The sequence below is a fragment of the Camelus dromedarius genome, chromosome 26 (genome assembly GCF_036321535.1).
Source record: "Camelus dromedarius isolate mCamDro1 chromosome 26, mCamDro1.pat, whole genome shotgun sequence".
Lineage (NCBI taxonomy): Eukaryota > Metazoa > Chordata > Mammalia > Artiodactyla > Camelidae > Camelus > Camelus dromedarius.
In genome coordinates this window covers 15,460,399-15,480,571 of record NC_087461.1, presented here as the reverse complement: position 1 = coordinate 15,480,571, position 20,173 = coordinate 15,460,399, and the positions used below count along the sequence as shown (strand labels likewise).

Below are 20,173 nucleotides of genomic sequence, written 5' to 3'. Positions count from 1 at the left end.
AAGCTTGCAAAAAAATTTCGTCTGACAGCACAAATTTGGTTTGTCATCTTTTCCACACAAGACGATGGTGGGGAAAATACATATCTCAACAGTGACCTCTAGTGGACCAGTCCTGAAATGGTGGCCTCGGAAAGAAATTCCTCTTAAAGACTGAAAACAAGTTGAAAAACATTTACAAAGCTAGTACTCCCAGACACCATAAAAACCAAGGATCGGACAAGATGCAGACTGAAAAAGACTCAGCTGTCACTGGCTCACCAGGGAGGGTCGTCACAAAGGCAGGCAGTGGAGGAGGAGGGCAGAGACACAGGAGGACCACCTTTGAAATAAGCGCCAAGTCCCCTCCTTAGTTAACACTGAGAGCAGGCAAGCCCTCAAGTCTGTCATCTCGGACCGGGGGGACACCTCCCAATTCATCACCTACCAACCGCTCATCAACCGGCATTAACTGAGGGCCTATCTCACGCTCAGCGTGCTTCTGGCACTTTGGTGGGGGTGAGTACCACGTGAGCATGTGACAAGGCTCCTACCCTCAAGAAACTGACATACTAGAGTTAATTCTATGGAAATCTTAGTAAATCATTTGGGACTTGAAACATAGAAAACTGAGTGAGTCACGGGTTCTAAACCGGGAGATCTAGGTTGTCCAGTCTCCGTGGAGAAGGGCAACTTGTCCGAGGCCACGAGGGCTGCTGGGTGGGAGAAAGCCCCCACAGCTGGTCATGATGCCAGCTTTCCCTGCTGTGGATCCTTGGGGGTCCCTGAGGAGCACAGGCAGGCACACCTTGGAGATGAGACACGTCTGCTTCCAGACCACCACGATGAAGCGATTATCTCAATGAAGTGGGTCACCAGATCCTCTGGTCCCCCAGGTGCATGTAAAAGTTATGCTTACACTCTACTGTTGTCTATCGAGCATGCAAGGCATTATGTCTAAAAAACAATGTACACACCTTCATTAAAAAGTAATTTATTCAACGGACTACTACTTGGCCATAAAAAGAATAAAATGATGTCATTTACAGCAACATACATGTGCCTGGAGATTGTCATACTAAGTGAAGTAAGCCAGAAAGAGAGAAAGAAAAACACCATATGACAGCACTCATATGTGGAATCCAAAAAAAAAGAGACACAAATGAAATTATTTACAAAACAGAAACAGACTCAATGACATAGAAAACAAACTTATGGTTACCAGGGGGAAAGGGGGCGGGAAGGGATAAATTGGGAGTTCAAGATTTGCAGATACTAACTGCTATTTATAAAATAGATAAGCAAGTCTCTTCTGTACAGCACAGGGAGCTATACTCAATACCTTGTAGTGACTTGTAACGAAAAAGAATATGAAAAGGAATAGATGCATGCACATGTACGACTGAAACATTATGCTGTACACCAGAAACTGACACAACACTGTAATCTGAGGATACTTCAATAAACAAAAAGGAAAAAATGTACTTTATTGCTAAAAAAAATACTATCAACTGAGCCGTCAACGAGTTGTCATCTTTTTGCTGGTGGAGGGTTTACAATCTTGCGATTACAATCAAGATGTGACACAGAGACACGAAGCCAGCAAATGCTGCTGGGAAAAACCGGCACCAACTGACTCTCTCGACGCTGGGTCGCCACCGACCTTCAATTTCTAAAAACCCGCAGTGTTTGCCGAATTCAGTAAAGCGAGGCACCGCCCAACGAGGTCTGCCTGCACATCTCCCCACGTCACTCCTCAGTGACGAAGGGGCCCCTATAACAATAAAGCTGCCATGGACACCAACTTCCAGAACGCAAGGGGACGCTTCACTAGAGGGCTCCCGGTCCAGCACATCTGACGTGAGCCCGCCATTAGTTAAGAAACAGAAGTCCATACTGGGCACAGCTCCTCCAGGCTCCACGCTGGTTCATCCTGAAGAAACTGTCAGGTTCCAACACTGAGCACTTCACCAGCAGCCGGCTGTTTCCTGCCCTGGTCCGCCACCTACCAGCTCCCTTCCATCAACCACACCTGCCTTATACAAGTCATCACTGGGGAGCCACTATGCGCTCAGCAACAGGCATCCAAGAAGAATCAGAAATGGTCCCTGCTTTCAGCACAGCACAAGATGCATTTGGAGAGAGAAAGAACAGGAAGCAATGGTGGGACAAGGAAGTGCCACACTGGGGTCAAGAGTCCATGAACAACGGGAGTTGGGGGGAAGGAAGCTTTCCAGTTGGCCAGGGTGGTCAGGGGAGCCCGGAGAGAGGATGGACAGAGGGCAGCGGGGGCGCTGCAAGGGAGGGAGGGGGAGGCAGGGCGGCGCAGGGGCAGAGGGCAGGTGCGATCAGGGGAGAGAGGACGGATCAGTCTCCCTCTAGCGGCACGTGGGGAGGAAGGCTTGGCTGCAGGATGTGGGGCCAGAGGGCAGGTGCTGGATGTCAGGCCAACAGCGTCTCCCGCTAGGTGTGTGCAGGCCTGCAGGCACTGGGCAGAGACCAGGGTGTTTCCAGGGGCAGAACCTCATCTTGACTCTGAAAGAATTCCCACTGGAGCAGAAAGAACCTCCTTCTGGTTCGTAGAGAGTCACAGCCAGTAACAGCCAGAAAGCAGAAGGCGAAGATTCACTTGCCTCTGACCTTAATTCCATCACGGGCACATGCATCTGGGAAAACTGCTGCAGGTAGTCACCCCCCAGTGACTTCACTCAAACCCATCAGCACTGCCCCAGTCCCCCAGGTCTAAATGTAAATCGTGTCACTGTAAGAACGAGGAACCTCTAACAGCGCGTAGTATGACAATTTTGAAAGACTTCATGAACTCTCATGTCGAAAACCTCAAGAATTTCTGTTCACAAAATCTTGGGGCATTTAAGGGTCACCAGCCCTCCTTCTCATTCCTCGTGACCTCACTCGTCTTGCGTTGAGTGGACCTGCTGATGTCAAAACCACCAGCAGGAAAAAGAGGCAGACTCAGAACCACACAGTTTCAACAGCCCCACAGACACAGGCTTAGGTGTGTGGAGCCAAAAGGTGTCCCCAGATCAGTTCCCAGCATGAGGGACCAGGTCAGTCATTCTGTAAGGACGCAAGTGTAATTGGCACCAGAAGAGAAAAACACTCACTTTTGCGAGATACAAGCAGCGCTGAGGGGTTTATCTTTTGAGTCCCAACGGTTTGAATGTGGTGCTGTCAGCCAGTCCCCATTAAAAACCAGGAAACATGAAAGACACTGATTACAATAAAAAGTGACAGTAGGGTGGGCTCGCCCAATTTCATGTAATGCATATTTATATTTCCATCACATGGACATATTTACTATAAACACTGGAAAAACCAGAGCAAAGGCATTCATTTAAATGCCAGAAAAATAGTAAAAGATGCTAATTTGACCTTAGTGGAACAGATCGGGTGTCGCTGACACTACTCACAATGGCATGAAACAGAAGTTGCCAAGACAATTAATTAGAGCTTCCTGGGTTAGGTCAAGAGTATTTCAAATGGGGGGGGGGGAGAAAGAAATACAAAGTTTGGATCCATTCACAGTTAACCTCTTTCATAAAAGACACAATTTAACACTGTATTTACGTCCCCCTCAATTAATCTCACACTGCATGCCAGGAAAAAGAAACCGACCTGATCCCCGAGCTTTCTCTCTTTGTGGACATTTAGAAAGAAATAAACTACAACCATCTGAAATAATTTTTTAAAGAATGGATCAATTAGTGATATAATAGGAATAAAATGTGTTTGGCTTTCTTGTTTAAATGTAAACTGTTTCCGCTCTAGTGATGACATAAGATCTAAAAGGGGTAGTAAGCCTGGCAATTAAGAAATATTTTCATGAGCGAAGAGACAGAGAGCTTCGGGAATTTCTGCTCACAAAATCTGGGGGAATTTAGGGACCACACAGTCCCTTCTGAACTGGGATTAGGGTCTCAGTGGAGAAAAGGACCATGTGCTACAAAAACAATGAAAGTGGCACCAGAACACCTGTTACAAAAGCGATCACACGTGACTTGCCACCGTCACATTCAGCTGCTGGGGCCACCGGTACCCAAACAACAGTCGTGCCACTCTGCCTTCGCCTTACGAACATGTGCTTTTTGCTAACAATGAACTAATCTGCCTGTCTCCTGCCCATGAGGGGCCTTAACTGCCACTCTTAACTCTCAGGTATCAACAGCTCTGTGACGGTGCTTCAAGCCGTATATAACACACACACATACGTACATTCGCGACACACATCCCGCAGCGTGACTTCCTGCTCGGTTTCACTGGACTCGGAGAAGCTCCCTAACAAGTTCTTGCCACATGATTAGAGAATCATTCAAGTCTGCAGGAAATACGGCAGCACGAAGGAGGGACAGTCAATCAGAAATGAGAAGGGAGAGTGGGTCGCTGTCACTAAAATCTTTAAAGCCACAGCTCTAAGGATGAAATAGCCCACATCAGTCGCACAAGATTTGCTTTACAAAGAGGTGTGAAATCCGCTGTGCGTTAACCGCACCACAACACGACCAGTACCCAGTACCATTTTCTGTGGAAACCAGATTCAAGAACTTCAAAGACGCAGATGCAAATGGATAGAATTTGTACAACTTCGTGCTTTTCTCCCCCCATCAAGCAGGGAAAAAAGGCAGATCAATAAATGTTCCCCTTTGAGGAAAACATATAAATGAAAGCAAAGAATTCTTATTCTAATATTTTTTGATAAGAAAGTGTTTGTTTGTTTTCATGAAATAATAAAGACCCAGCATTTCAGGCCACTGCATTGAGCATGCCGGACAGGGACCATTTGCAGAGAAACAGTGTCATTGTCTTTCTTCAGTTAACACACATGATAAGGAAGAATCCTCAAAACAGAGCAAACTACAAAATTCAGGAAGATCATACGTACGCTCAGGTCCCTCAGCATTGCCCAAATCAATTTTCAGTTTGCCCAAATAATCATTTGACATTAGTGTCTTTAAAGGAACACAAGAATCAGCAGTATCACCACGTTCCCTAAAAGTCAGAAACTGGGTAACAGAGGATGACATCAACTCACTCGTCAGCTTGTTGTGGCTGAGGACCAGCTGCGTGATGTGCGACAGGGTGACTGTAAAAGAAAAGAAAAACACAGTCAGTTAATGCACCCAGAATACACCCACACGCCTGCAGGTCAAGTGCTGAATTATTTTCACAGGTTGAACCCTTACCGCTCACAAAAATAGAAGCAGGGAATTCATGGAAGGCTGTCTGTTAAATGTGAAACCAAATTAAGAAAAGTCACGCAATTAACAGTGCAATTAGCACAGTGAGTTAGAGCTAATGGGATTAATGTCGCAGGAGCAAACCTGACAAGGGCCCGTTAGCAACGCTGGGCAACCCGATGGGCTGGCCCAGCCGGGGCCATCCATCCCAATAGTGTGAGCCGGTCAGGCGAACCGGCCAGGCAAACCGGCCCCAGGGTCCGGACAGGAACCACGCCTTCACCTGTGCTTAAAAGACCATCCCATCAAGACAGAGAGGTCAGCTCACGGAAGGCCGGCAGCCAGTGAGTTCACGCACGTCCACTGTCAACCCCGAAACTCCCCTACACTCTCAGATAATCAGGGTAAAACCCCTCCCCAAGTTCTTCTCAACAAGTTTTGGTGGACATTTCAAAGCACCTGCACGTTATTCACCAATTTTAAACATCACGCAGGCTTAATCTGCTGAAAAAGATTAGATCTGCTTTGAAAAAAAAAAATGGTTTTTCCGACTACCAAGAAAAAAACATACGTAGATCTACTTGAAAAAAACAAGCAAACAAACAAAAAAAGCCAGAGGGGGAAAAAGTGACCTGCCCTCTTTGGGTTCTAAAACATCACTCAGTGGACAGCAAGGTCTATGTATATTTTATTTACGTGTACATATAGATGTGTGTGCATATTATATACATAAAATTAAAATCTGAATGGTTATGTAAAATATACTAATTATACTATAGCACAGTTACATGTATTAAGGTTTTAAATATATATATATGTGTTAAATATTATTTAGAAATTTTTTTCAACATTCTTTCTATAAGAACATTGTATTAATGCAACAGGGTTTTCCCTTTAATGGGACAGTAAGATAATTTTTTTTTCTCAGGAAGGGACTCAGTGTTGGGCCCCAACCTATCACCCCCGACTGCAACTTGCATTTTTCTTATTTTCCAACTACCACAAAGTTAGAGAAAAGCTCAAGATACAATACAAAGATCTATTTTTCTGCCCTGACCCATCTGAGATAAAGCTTTTGGTCTAATGTCCCACAGAACTTTAGGGTATCTCTACCAAGACACTCTCCTGCACAACCATAACACAACCATCGAAGTCAAACACTTAACATGATACAATCTTATCATCTAGTCCTCAACCTCCATCCAAGTGTCACCAAACATCCTAACTCTTCTTTTACAGAAATGGATCCAGTTCAGAATCCACACGGCAGGTAGCTGCCGGGCCCCTTTGAGTCACCTCTCAGTCTGAGGACCTTAGCAATTGTGACGCATGCAGGCCAGGCTGTTCTGTATTACGTCCTCCATGTGCCCTTCATTCTTTTTTTTTTTTTCAATTGAAGTACTGTCAGTTACAGTGTGTCAATTTCTGGTGTACAGCACATTGTCTCAGTCATGCACATACATACGTTTTTTTCATTTTCATATTCTTTTTCATTAAAAACTATTACAAGATATTGAATATAGTTCCCTGTGCTGTACAGAGGAAACATTTTTAAAATCTATTTTTATATATAGTGGCTAACATTTGCACATCTCAAACTCCCAAATTAATCCCTTCCCACCCCCTTTCCCCTGGTAACCATAAGATTGGTTACTATGTCTGTGAGTCTGTTTTTTTTTTTGTAGATGAATTCATTAGTGTCCTTTTTTTTTTTTAATTCCACATATGAGTGATATCATATGGCATTTTTCTTTCTCTTTCCGGCTTACTTCAGTTAGAATAACAATCACTAGGTCCATCCATGTTGCTGCAAATGGCATTATTTTATCCTTTTTTATGGCTGAGTAGTATTCTATAATATAAATATACCACAACTTTTTTATCCATCTTCTGTTGATGGACACTTAGGTTGCTTCCATGTCTTGGCTATTGTAAAGAGTGCTGCTATGAACATCGGGGTGCATTTATCTTTTCGAGTCAGTTTCCTCAGGATATATGCCCAGGAGTGGGATTGCTGGATCATATGGTAGGTCTATTTTTAGTTTTCCGAGGAATCTCCAACCCTTCGTTTATTCCTGACTAGATTTCGGTTATGCATCCCTGGCAGCGATACTGAGGAAACGCTGTCTCCTTCTCACCACATCCTATCAACTGGCACAAGGTTTCCATCTGTCCCATCACTGATCTTCTCTCAATTACTTATGTCTACCAGACTGCTCCACTGTAAATTTATTCTTTTCCCCTTTGTAATTAGTAAAAAAAAAAAAAAAAAAAAAAATTGGTGGGGAAGAGGGAAGCGAGGATACTTTGAAACCAATAAAATCTTGTTCTACATGTTTCATGGTCCCCAAAAGGGGGCCAATTTTGACCCTCATAGGACATGAGGCAACATCTGGAGACATTCTAACTATGGCCACCAGGAAATCTAAACTTGCACATTGGCTCACATTGTATTTCTGTTGGACAGCACTGGTCTAAAGCAGTGGCAAGTAGCGGGTAGGGAAACGCTGCTAAATCCTACAACGCACCAGGCGGCCCAGTCAGGAAAGAATTATCCAGGCCACAACATCAGTGGAGTTGCTGCTGGTGTATTTATCGCTACTGCATGGCTTTGTCGTTTCTTACTGCAGTCAATGGGTTACATAATTTTTCTCAGATTATGATGATGTTCATCATGACTCTAATTTGGCCAGTTGGAAGCCCATCCCAGCTGGTCCCTAAGTCCTTTTGACATGTTCCCATGGCTCTTTTGAGAACTTCCGTGCTTTCTGGCAAGAGACAGTCAAATTCATTTTGGACTCTTGCTGCCACAACCCTGGAATCAATTAACTATTTCTCTAATGAGCTCTGCTTGTTTTTTGTTTGTTTGTTTGTTTGTTTTGGTGGAAAATGATGTTTTTAAGCCCAAACCTGGGCACCAGATGTGCTCATTGCTATTTGGGGGCTCAGTGTTCCCAGCTCCTCTGAGTGGACAGAACTAGAGAAAATACACACACACACCTACACTGATTTCACTGTTTATATTAACTGAAAATCACAAGTTCACACCAGTAGACAATAGACCAATTCCAATACAACATCACACAGCTGATTCTCATTTTCCCCCTTTCCTATTTGTAATTTCCTTCTCCAATAGCGAGAACTCTGGCTTCCCTTATGTTTAATCTAGTTCAGCCTGCAATATATACCCCTACATTTAACTACAGTTGTCTCAGCACTGGACTGGGTCCCCCAGAAGTCTGGTACTGATCCTGGCTCAAGACGAGCATGAGCAGGCGAGCTTGAGATGTGCAAACTTTAGTTCACAAGCTCAGGAATGTGCATTACATAAGGCTACAGGTACCTACCTGGCCAGTGGGGTGCGGAAGACACTGCTGGACATTATCTTCCTGGGCACCCCCAAAACCCACATTCCTCAAACATGCCTTGAAGGTTCATACCTGGAGACAAAGTATGTCCTGAACAAGTAAGAAACAAGCCTGGGGGTGGGGGCAGTGGGGGGGGGCTGCACCAGTGAGCCTCTGGGACCGCTGACGTCAGCCTGTGCTGTCTTAACCCTGCTAAACTATGTCCTATGTGAGTGGGCTCTGGGGGACCTTTTAAGGGCTTTCAACTACCCAACCAGTGTAGTAATGCAGAAACCTATCACCCAGCCCTCTTTCTTCCTATGGGGACACCCTTCGCACTCTGTCCCACTCACCCTCCTCACGTGCTCCCCCACCTCTCTACCCCGCACAGACAGACACTCTCCTCACCCCACTCCCGGTCCCACATCCGGCTCTGGGCCACCAGGCCCACCACCCACATCCCTGAATGCCTCTCTTTTTCGGTCATACTTACTGGCTTTGGGCTTGAAACCTTAGGAGAGGAGGAAGGGAAGAGCAAAGCAGAGGAGAAAAGCATTTCTGTGGGTTTTACAAGCACCACCATGATGACTTCTTACCTGGCAAGTTCGATTTTAGACACTGCATAACATCTCATGCATTAGTATTTATAAAAGGTAAGACTGTTCTTGTCCACTAAATAAAGCATTCCTTTATCTCTGAGGTATATAGTCTGACAAGAAACAAAAAGAATCTCCAAGAGCTGCCCTCATACCAAAAAGATGAAACAGATTCTTAGACATACAAGCTGAGGTGACGGTCAGCTCCATTGTGAGAGCAAACCAAAAATAACAGGCATTCCTCTCTCACTTACACAAGGACAATGCAGAGGTTCCTGGCATCTTGTGGCCAACCACCCCCAATGCGTGGATCCCACCCTCCATGTTCCAAAATGGCTGCCTGAGCTTAGCCATCACATCTGCAGTCCCTTCAGGAAAACAGGAAGGGGGGAAAAAGCCTTCCTCCTTGAGGATACTTTTAAGAAATTGCACGTGGCACTTCCACTTATAAACAATTAATCAACATTTTGTAATACAGTGATGCCTAGCTGCACAGGAGGTGGGGAAATGTAGTCTGCATTCCAAGTGATCATGTGCCAGATAGAATTAGGGGTTTTATAACTAGCAAAGATGGGGCAAACGGGGACCAGCAGACAACCAGCAGCCTCTCACACCAGCAGGCCACTCCATCTGAACATCACAGAAATCAAATCTGACTACAGGAAAACCTTGATAATCCAATATCCTCCTGCCTTAATTTTTTCCTAAAATATCACAACTACCATAATGAAAAAGAAAAAAATTTGCTCGCCTCCCAGTTAACACTCACAATGAGAGCTTTAATTAGGGAGAGTCGGTTCTTTTCCACCATTCCACTATGTCTTGTCAACAAGTGTTCAGCAGGAAACAAAGTGAAGAACTTTGGAATTTTTTTTTAATAAAGGAGGGAAATGTATTTGTTATTTCACCTAATCACACCACTAGAATGTTTTTCTTTCTCATTATTGCCACAGGGCTACATGCAATTGTAGGTAAAAGGGGAGAAAAAGTTCATAAAAGATCTTTGAGGAAATAGTTAAGGCAACAAAGGACTCTGGGGTGGGTCTACGGGCAGAGCAGTTAAGCTGGACAGAATGGAAATCCCAGAATCCAGCACAAAGCCTGTGACAGGCTAAGAGCAAGTAGCGACAGACGTATTCACACGACCCGCCCTTTCCTTCCACTCGGCTGCGGTGAGTTCATTGTGTGTCACCTATGGAAACAGCACTGGTAAAACTTAAAAAAAGGAGAAAAGGTCTATGGAAGTAGAACGGATTATTTCAAAGTACAAAAGCTGCCCTAATCCAACGTAGCAGCAAAATGGAGTCAGGCTGCATCCCCCGACCTGAATGATCACCTCCATCACACACTGGGAACCTCCCCATGGGACCATCACACTGCGGGGTCCTGCTTGGCCATCAACTGTCAGGGAGTCGAGGCACCAGAACATGAGAACAAACTGTTATTAAAACTCCTGAAGAAATACTATAAGCTGAGTTTTGCCCAGGCATTCTCAGAGTAGAACGGATTTCCCAAAGTCAGCTAAGTAACTAAGAAAACATGCTGATGGTACACGGTTACATGTTTCCCTGCCTTGGCTGTCATTCTGCCTCCAGCCTTTAGAGATGGGATTTGGGTGAACACAGTTATTAGGTCAAAATGAACAGGGGGGAAGAAAGCTGTGGGGAGAGATGTGTTTGTAGGGGAAGCGGAGGCAGGGGTGGGGTGAGGAAGCTGGCACTGTGTATGAGATTCACAGTGGTTTCCTCTCTAGCCAAGGAGGAAGTCAGCAGGAAAATGCTAAAAGCTCAAAAAGGAACTGGTTCATTCAATAATTTCAACCAAGGACCACTCAGGCAATGGTGGACTGGATGTCTGCCAGGAGCCCAGTGCCGATAATCTCCACCCTGGAGATCCTTTGAGAAGCAACGTCAACCATACATCCTCATCAGATAGGGACAGTCTTGGATTACGCCTGCTGTCCCTCTCAAAACTGGTTTGGATGACAAATCACATAGTCACTCAATTTAGGGAACAGAGAATATGCACCCAAACCTAAACGGCAAGGTAGAGAGGGATCGTGGGCAGAAGAGAAGCGTATCTGAAAGGATAATGAATGGCTGGTCAGGAGACGTCACTTACTGTGAGATGACATGTCTGAAAATGCTTTAAGGTAAGGGGTACAGGAGGCACTGAAACTGGACTCGGAAAACGTATGGAAACTGGAGGTTATGGAAGCAATTCTATGATTATCTGAGCAAAGAGATGGAAAACAGGGAGGCACAGGACTGGGCCGGGCAGCCAGGATTATAATGGAGCAAATTCAGAAAAATCAAAGGATGAGCTAAGCACACCTAGAAAAAGAATCATCATTTCTCGGTAACACAAGGAAACAGATATTACTATTTAAAATAGGTTCGGTTTTTTCTTTCCTCCTTCAGCTTAACGTAGGCAGCAGGAGAAAAGAGAAGTAAACATGATAAAACCCCCATAAGATGACACCACAGACTTGCTTTCAGAATAACCCAACACACCGCCACGACGTGCCACACTGGAAACTCGCTACAGCTTTCAAGTTGGCAAATTAGAAGCAAATTATTCCCCTGGTCGCACTTGAGAGAGGGTAAAAAAGTTCTAGCTTCACAGAATGACATTTATCTCCAGAGGAAAAAAAGAAACACAGCCAGGGTGAGACAAGGGGAAGGAATGAGACTTCGAAACACACAGATGTGGGAGCTGAAATTCTCTGCCATCTTGTCACGGGTCAGAACTAGCCATCTTTGGGTTCCATATGGAAGATTCTGTCACGCTGGTCCCAAAAAACTGGATTGCAACTGTCAGTTCATTTCACACACTGTGTTTCCATGGAAGCAACCAGAAAAACACAGCTACCATCAGAAGGTAAATGGTGTACCTCTTTTTTGACAGCTCTTGTGGTACCAAATATTGCATTGGAAGAACAGCCACCGCAGCTCCTGGGATGTTCAAAGAAGGTCATCTTTGACTTTTCCAGGGGACATCATTCAAATTCTGTGCAGCCCTGCAGATTACACTGCAAACTGTGCCCTCTATTAATTCAATTCCTCCCAAAGTTGTTGACTACAAAGCAGAATTAATTTGAACTTAAAATACAGGATGGTCCAAAAGGCTCTTCCATTTTGGCTCCCAGTAGGCTAGAAAAAGCGACAGTCCTAAATAACCCTGATTTGGAGATGCCACAGGGATGTGGGACACAGCCACGTGTCAGCACCAGGAAGCCACGCTGACCAGTGTGGGTCTTCCGTCTCCAGAAGACATGATTAAAACTCCTGCCCGTGTCGCAGGGCTGAAGTTATTTCACCCCTGGTGGAAGGATACAGATTCGGATCTTCTTAAATATGCGGCATCTGACAATATATTTAAGGGAAGACAGACAATAAAATGTCTGATACCCAGATATAATACAAATACCATATTCATCAACACAACCAGAATCATAAAAACATTTCTTATGACTTTCATTCATAATTTAAAACTTCAAGAAAAAAAAAAAATGACAGCATGAATGCTTTCCTTTACTGCACCACTAATTACTGTGGTGAGTCGGAAATGCTTCAACAGCAACTTTCCCAAATTGGTTACTTGACTGAATTCTACTGCTTGCAGATAGAGGGTTGCTCAACCACAGTTAATTGCTTTTTCATTCAACAGAAAGCAATTTATCGTACATGCCGACTGACAAAAACATGATACCTCTTTCTGTACACACGTTAAGAGCAGAGAACTCACACGTGCTGAGAATCCCCACGAGCTGGACACTGACCTGGGGCTTTGCGTCCACTGGGACATTAAGTCAAAAGATGCTAGACCCAGAGCACTGTGTTACTGACCACTGGAGGCCACATCCTTCCTGTCCAAACAGGTCATTGCAGTCCCCCCTTCACAGAAAAAAAGACCAAGAAAAAAAAATGATAAACTCGGAAGATGCCTGGGAGAATGAAAGTGCAAAATACAGTGAGCTACCTAAGGTACGCAGCCATTATTTGCTCTTGGATTCTAAGTAGAATGGTTTTAACAAATGCTCCCTGAATTACAAACTGCAAGGTACCATACTTAGCTGGTGTGATAGGACAGAATGAGGGGGACACAGCTGTTGTCCTCAAGGAGGGCTTAATGAAACACTCTGACACAAGGCAGAATGTATCAGCACCCTGAGGAGTAAGTGGACCTGGAACTCCCATTAAAAGGGAAATGCTGGATCTAAAGAAGACATCCAAACCAATAGGCACATGAAAAGATGCTCAATATCGCCACTTACCAGGACTGAAAATCAAAACTACAATGAGGCATCACCTCACACTGGTCAGAATGGCCATCATTAAAAAGTCCACAAATGATAAATGCTGGAGAGGGCGTCGAGAAAAGGGAACCCTCCTGCACTGCTGGTGGGCATGTAGTTTGGTGCAGCCACTATGGAAAACAGTATGGAGATTCCTCAAAAAATTGAAAACAGAACTACCATATGATCCAGCAATCCCATTCCTGGGCATATATCTGGAGGAAACTCTAATTCAAAAAGATACATGCACCCCAATGTCCACAGCAGCACAAGTTACAATAATCAAGACATGGAAGCAACCTAAATGTCATCAACAGATGACTGGATAAAGAAGCTGTGGTTTATTTATACAATGGAATACTACTCAGCTATAAAAAAGAATGAAATAATGTCATTTGCAGTAACATGGATGGACCTAGAGATTTTCACACTAAGTGAAATAAGTCAGAAAGTGAAAGATAACTATTATATGATATCACTTATATGTGAGATCAAAAAAATCATACTAGTGAACTTATTTGCACAACAAAAACAGACTCACAGACACAAAACAAATTTATGTTTACCAAAGGAGAAACAGTGGGGAGGGACAAATTAGGAGCCTGGGATTAACATGTACACACTATTACATATAAAATAGACTAAAAAAACAAAGTCCTACTGTATAGCACAGGGAACTACATTCAATTTCTTGTAATAGCCTATAATAAAAAAAACTGAAAAAGAACAGATACAGAGATATATGTGCATATACATAGAACTGAATCATTATGCTGTACATGAGAATCTACAACACTGTAAATCAACTCTACTTCAATAAAAAAATTTAATTAAAAAATTTTAAAAAGGAAAATGCTGGGAAGTATTTTCAGGGTTAGTAAAATCTTCAAGGTCCACAATCCACTTTATTCTTTATCTGCCCATTTGTCTTCCTCCCTTTTTCTCCTCCCCTTCCTTTTTTTTTTTCTTTTTTTACCTATCCGTATTGACTTAATTTTTCCAGCATAAACTATTTTATTTGTGTCACATAAAACAGGCGTGGTTTTAGAAATCAGTTATAGAAAAAAAGCTTAAGCTCCTCAACAGACGGTCGGGGAACCGTGGCCAAGAGGCACACTGATTTTTCTAAGGTTCCCCCGGATCAGAACTGAGGCTCTAACCAAGGTTTCCACTTTCTACATCTTGAGCTCATTCTTTCTAAACTGGAAAAATAATATTCACGCTTGGGCAGAGTCTTCTTCTCCAGACGGTGGAGAGTCGTCTCAGTAAAGAGTATAAACTTGAATGTGAAGAGTCCTTTCTATCTTGAGTAACGTGACAGTCACATAAAGGGACTCAGAGCCCAGCAAGGATAGGAAGTTTCAAGCAGTGCGAGACCCAGATTATAATTCCATGAGACCCTGAGCGGGGAAAAAAAAAGAAATCACTGGATTTTTTTTCTGGAGGGCAAATTCCTCATCTTTAAATGAAAGGCTGAATTAAATTACTTGATCCTGTGAAACATACAAAACAGAGAAGAAAAGAAGGAACTACTATTCATGGCAATGCCTCCTACATCAATAAACTAGGCTGGGCACGTCACAGCCGCTCATTAGAATCCAAAATGTTAACGTAAAAACAAGAGCTAATGTTTACCAAAGGCTTAAAATGTGGTTGCCACTGTTCTAAGAACTTCACTACCTCGTCTACGCCTCACAATAACCCTATGGCAGCACTTTTATTCCCCGCCTCCCTCCCCATTTTAGACGAGAAAAATGAGGACCAGGTTAGGTAACCTGCCCATGGTTTCCGAGCTAGTAAGCAGAGGGGACCCTTTAAAAGCTGTTTCCAAATGAGAGAATCTAATTAATTCTGACCTCTTCTTTCAGTGGTGAATCAACTATAGCAAACAAATACCCACAAGTGGGTGACTCTATATCAATTTATGATGTCCAAAAGGAGTCAGTCCACAGGTTCATTTTTTTCCGCCAAAATGAAGCCAGGGCAGCATCAGATGTGCATGCCTTCCACTTCAGACAATACGGCCAAGTTCTCGCACCCCTGCCCACAGACAAGGCAGCTGGGGCGGGGGGCGGCGGGGTGGTGTGGGGACAGGCACTCTCTGCTTCCCAGGGGCTGATGGTGGACATGTCTCTGATTCCTCAATTCTCTCTGCCCCCACCTCAACCTCCCTCCACACTTCTTATCCTCGACCCAAGAGCCATGTTTCCCTGGTGGCCACGCCCCCTTGAGAAGCAGGAAGAGCCAGAATACTAGACCCTCTCACGCAGAGCCAGGTGGTTCTCAGAGCTCAAAGCATTTGGAAACCTCCGACAGCCACTGAGTACCTGAGGACCTCTGTGCTGTCAACTCCCACCCGCACCCACACAGGATGTGGTCTTGCAGGCAGGGCCTCGAGGTTTGTGCCCCTGGCTCTCAGCTGCTGCCCCGACACCATCCCTCCAGCCCCAGATTCCCAGTCTCCTGGACTGACACCGGCTGTCCGCTGCCCATGGCCCAAACCTGGGTATGTGTTTTCTGATCCGCTACAGGGTGTCCCTACATCTCCTCCTGGTAACAAAGAAACACAGACATCAAACCTGCAACCCTTAGATTAAAATGATAGATAAACAACAAATTTCTTCTGTATAGCACAGGGAACTATATTCAATATCTTGTAGTCACCTATAATGAGAAAGAATACGAAAACTAACGTGTATATGTATGACTGAAACATCATGCGCCAGAAATTGATGCAACATTGTAAACTGATTATACTACAATAAAAACCAAAAAATTCAAAGAATAAGTGCTTCAAAAAAAAAAATAGTGAGTTTTGGGAAGACAGTGGAGGCATGACAACCTGCTTCCAGAATCTTGAATCCATATATCAGACAGTAACTAGAGAGCCATCAAAAATCCAAGGACATGATTCAGAATAAAACAAGGGTATAAAGTAACCCCACAAGCTCTCAAATACAAGTGAGTGGGAACAAACAACTGTAACCCACAGGACCGGCATGAACTCGGCATCCGTGTGGGGAAACCTGAGAGACAAAGGGGTGCCCTGAACACCGGGGAACAGAGAACCCCTAAGAGCCAACCAAATCCACTAGAACACATGGCTGACCTATCCGAGGGGAGATGCTGAAAGTCGGGGGCTGTGCCCACCCCAACAGAGGAGGGCCTCTAGGAAGAGCTGATGGGACAGGACACGTCCAGCCCCTGGGACCTGAAAACTGACCACCTAGGGCTCCCTCCAGGAGCTGGAATCAAAACTGAGCGAGAAAGGAAAAACAGAGACCAAGTGTGACTCTGTGATTTATAGTAAGAAACATGAATATATTTGGTGGTCTTCTCTATTCTGCCACAAAGCTCCGAAAACCCTTGGAATTTCTTAGGTGATGAGAGCAACAAAGGTGTCTTTGTTATGTTTATAAAGTGGCTTTGGGAAGTTTCTAAGGATGGAGGATGGTGGCCAGGGCAGCCAGCCCTGTGTAAAGAGGGCTAGAACTTTGATTTCAGTCTCACCCCTGGCCAGTCAGTTCTTCCTAACTTGATCTAGAGATTCAATGCAGTCTCAATGAAAATCATAGCAAGTTTATTTTGTGAATGTCGACAAACTGATTCTGAAGTTTATATGGAAAGCCCAATGACCCAGAATAGCCAATAAAATACTGAAAAAGAAAAACAAACTCAGAAAATTGACATGACCCAACTCAAAACTTACTAGAAAGCCATAGACAGCAATTGGTGAAAGAAACAGACAAATAGATCAATGGAACAGGAGAGAGCCCAGAAATAGAGCCACACAAATACAGTCAACTGATCTCTGACAAAGGAACGAAAGCAATTCAATGGAAAAGGGATAATCTTTTCAACAAATGGGGCTGGAATTTGACATTTACCAAAAAAAAAGAATCTAGACACAGAACTTACACCTTTGACAAACATTAACTCAAAATGGTTCAGAGACCTAAATGTGAAATGTAAAAGGATAAAGTCCCAGAATACAAGACAGCAGAAAATCTATGCAGCCCTTGATCTGGTAATGACTTCTCAGATCCACCACCAAAAGCACTATCAAAAAAAAAAAAAAAAAAAAAAAGCGTTGACTGTGACTTGATTAAAATGAAAAATTTCTCCTCTGTGAAAGACAATATTAACAACATGGAAAGAAAAGCCATAGACTGAGACAAAATTTTTACAAAACATATATCTGGTGTGGGACCTCCTTCCAAAATACACAAAGAACCAGATGACTGGATAAAGAAGTTGTAGTATATTTATACAATGGAATACTACTCAGCCATAAAAAAGACTAAAATAAATAATGCCATTTGCAGCAACATGGATGGACCTAAAGATCGTCATTCTAAGTGAAGTAAGCCAGAAAGAGAAAGAAAAATACTATATGATATCACTCATACATGGAATCTTAAAAAACAAACAAACAAAAAGACACCATGAACTCATCTAAAAAACAAACAGACTCACAGACATAGTAAACAATCTTATGGTTACTGGGGAAAGGAAGTGGGAGGGGATAAATTTGGGAGTTTGAGATTTACAAATGTTAGCCACTGTATATATGAATTGACTTTTTTAAGTTTCTTTAGTACCGTATAGGGAACTATATCTTGTAATAACCTTCAATGGAAAAAAAATGAAAACGAATTATATATATGTATATGCATGACTGAGACATTGTGCTGTACACCAGAAATTGATACACTGTAATTGACTGTACTTCAATTTAAAAAAATACACAAAGAACTTTAAAAAGTCAACAGTAAGAAAACAAACCACCCAATTAAAAAATGGGCCAAAAAGCTTAACAGACACCTCATCGAAGAAGATATACAGGTGGCAAATAAGCTTATTTCCACATCAGACGCCATTAATGAGCTCCACACTAAAACAACAAGATACCAGTACACTTCTATCAGAATGACTGAAATCCACACCACTGACACCACCAAATTCTGGCAGGGATGTGGAGCAACAGGAACCCCCATTCACTGCTGGGGGATATGCAAAACAGTGCAGCCACTTTGGAAGACAGTTTACACCAAACAGATTCTTACCATTCAACCCAGCGATCATTTTCCTTCGCATTTACCTAAAGGAGTCAAAGAAATTTGTTCGCACAAAAATCTGCACACAGATGTTTATAGCAGCTTTACTCATAACTGGCAATTTGGAAGCAACCAAGAAGTCCTCTAACAGGTGAAAGGATCAACAAACTGTGGTGCATCCAGACAATGAAAGGTTATTCAATAATCAAAACACACCAGCTATCATGCCAAGCAAAGATAGAAGAAATTTAAATGCATATTGCTATGTAAAAGAAGCCTTTCTGTGAAGGTTACATACTACAGGACTTCACCTACACCAGGCTCTGGAAAAGGCAAAACTATAGACATAGAATTTCAGCGGCTGCCTGGAGTTCAGTGGGAAGTAATGAGGGAGACAGGGAAAAGCAGAACACAGGTGGTATTTGGGGTAGTGAAACGACACTATGCTGCATATGTTAGAAGCCGCAACACAATGTACACTACGGATTTTAGCTAATAATAATGTATCAATGGTTCATTAATTGCAACAAACGTAGCACTGGCGTGCCAGATGTTAACAACAGGGGAAGATGCAGAGGGTTAGTAACAGGGGAAATGGCTGTAAAAATGAAGCATAATTTTTTTTTTAACAAGGAAAATGGGGATAGAATATGTACAAAACAACTGTTTTCAGCAACACTGGTGGCAGTGGTTAATATCAGCACAGTTAACTGTGTGTAATTTATCACTTGTGTGTAATGTACTAAATAAGGAACTGTGTGATATTCTAATTCTGTCATCATTTGTATCCCTGAGAAGCAGGCTTCTCAGAGTGGAAGAAAAGTAAAGACGTAGTGGGAAAGAAGTTAAAAGCCTTACAGCCTCATATTTGAATTGGACCTACCAGTATGAACGCATTAGACATTTTAATCTTTACATATATATATATGCATTTCTGTGTGTATAATGTAAACATACATACATATATATAAACACTTACACATACATATATGTATTCTTAGCTCTATCCACTAAAAAGCCCTGAAGGTCATTAATAACCCAGGAATAATGAGTACGCTTGTAGCCCAGATTGTGGCCCTAAAATACTTCCCACTAAGACAGACAGACAAAAACAGGGTTGCTGTGAGGACAGCCCACTCTAGGTCTCAGACAAGAATTCACAGACACATCGGGAAGACCCTGTTGCTGCAGATGGCAGGGAAGTTACAAGGCCAGTCTTTGGTCATGTCCAGTGGAGGGGAGAGTCAACTACAAGAGGTTCCCACAGGCCACAAATGAATGATCTGCACTTGAACAAGGTCAGTGACCGTGAGGCTGTGGTGTGCACGGATGCAAACATATTCTTTTAAAAAGCAAAATTTCTGATAACTACTTCTACATTCAGACCTTCTCCCATTGCTCTGGGGTGTGGCCTGAGCACTGGGAGAGTTTTGAAGTTCCTGGGGTGAATCTAATGTGTAGACAAGTTTGCCAGTGGCTGGTACAGACACTAGTGATCTGTGAGCAAGAAACTTCTCAGAGGAAAGCTTGAGATGTGAGTGATTTTTTTTCCAAAGAGGGCAACGTACGTATGGAGCAAAAACCATGTCTGGCCTGACCAGTGTGGTCTGTGAGAGCGCGTTCTGCATCAAGAATGGTAAGCCTTTTTGCCCATCATCTAAATTTCAAATATTTTCTCTATTTTGGTGATTCTTGCCTTCTATTT

The 20,173-nt window shown here is 43.3% G+C and overlaps 1 protein-coding gene across 3 annotated transcripts in view; it reads right to left on the bottom strand.

Moving 5' to 3' along the window:
• RSU1 (Ras suppressor protein 1) overlaps positions 1–20,173 on the bottom strand; it is a 159,390-nt gene that overhangs the window by 133,682 nt on the left and 5,535 nt on the right. For all 3 annotated transcript variants that reach the window (XM_010992041.3, XM_010992042.3, XM_031444623.2), the window contains exon 3: positions 5,027–5,077. In XM_010992041.3, the coding sequence (XP_010990343.1) occupies positions 5,027–5,077 (51 nt within the window). The remainder of the gene's footprint in view (positions 1–5,026; positions 5,078–20,173) is intronic.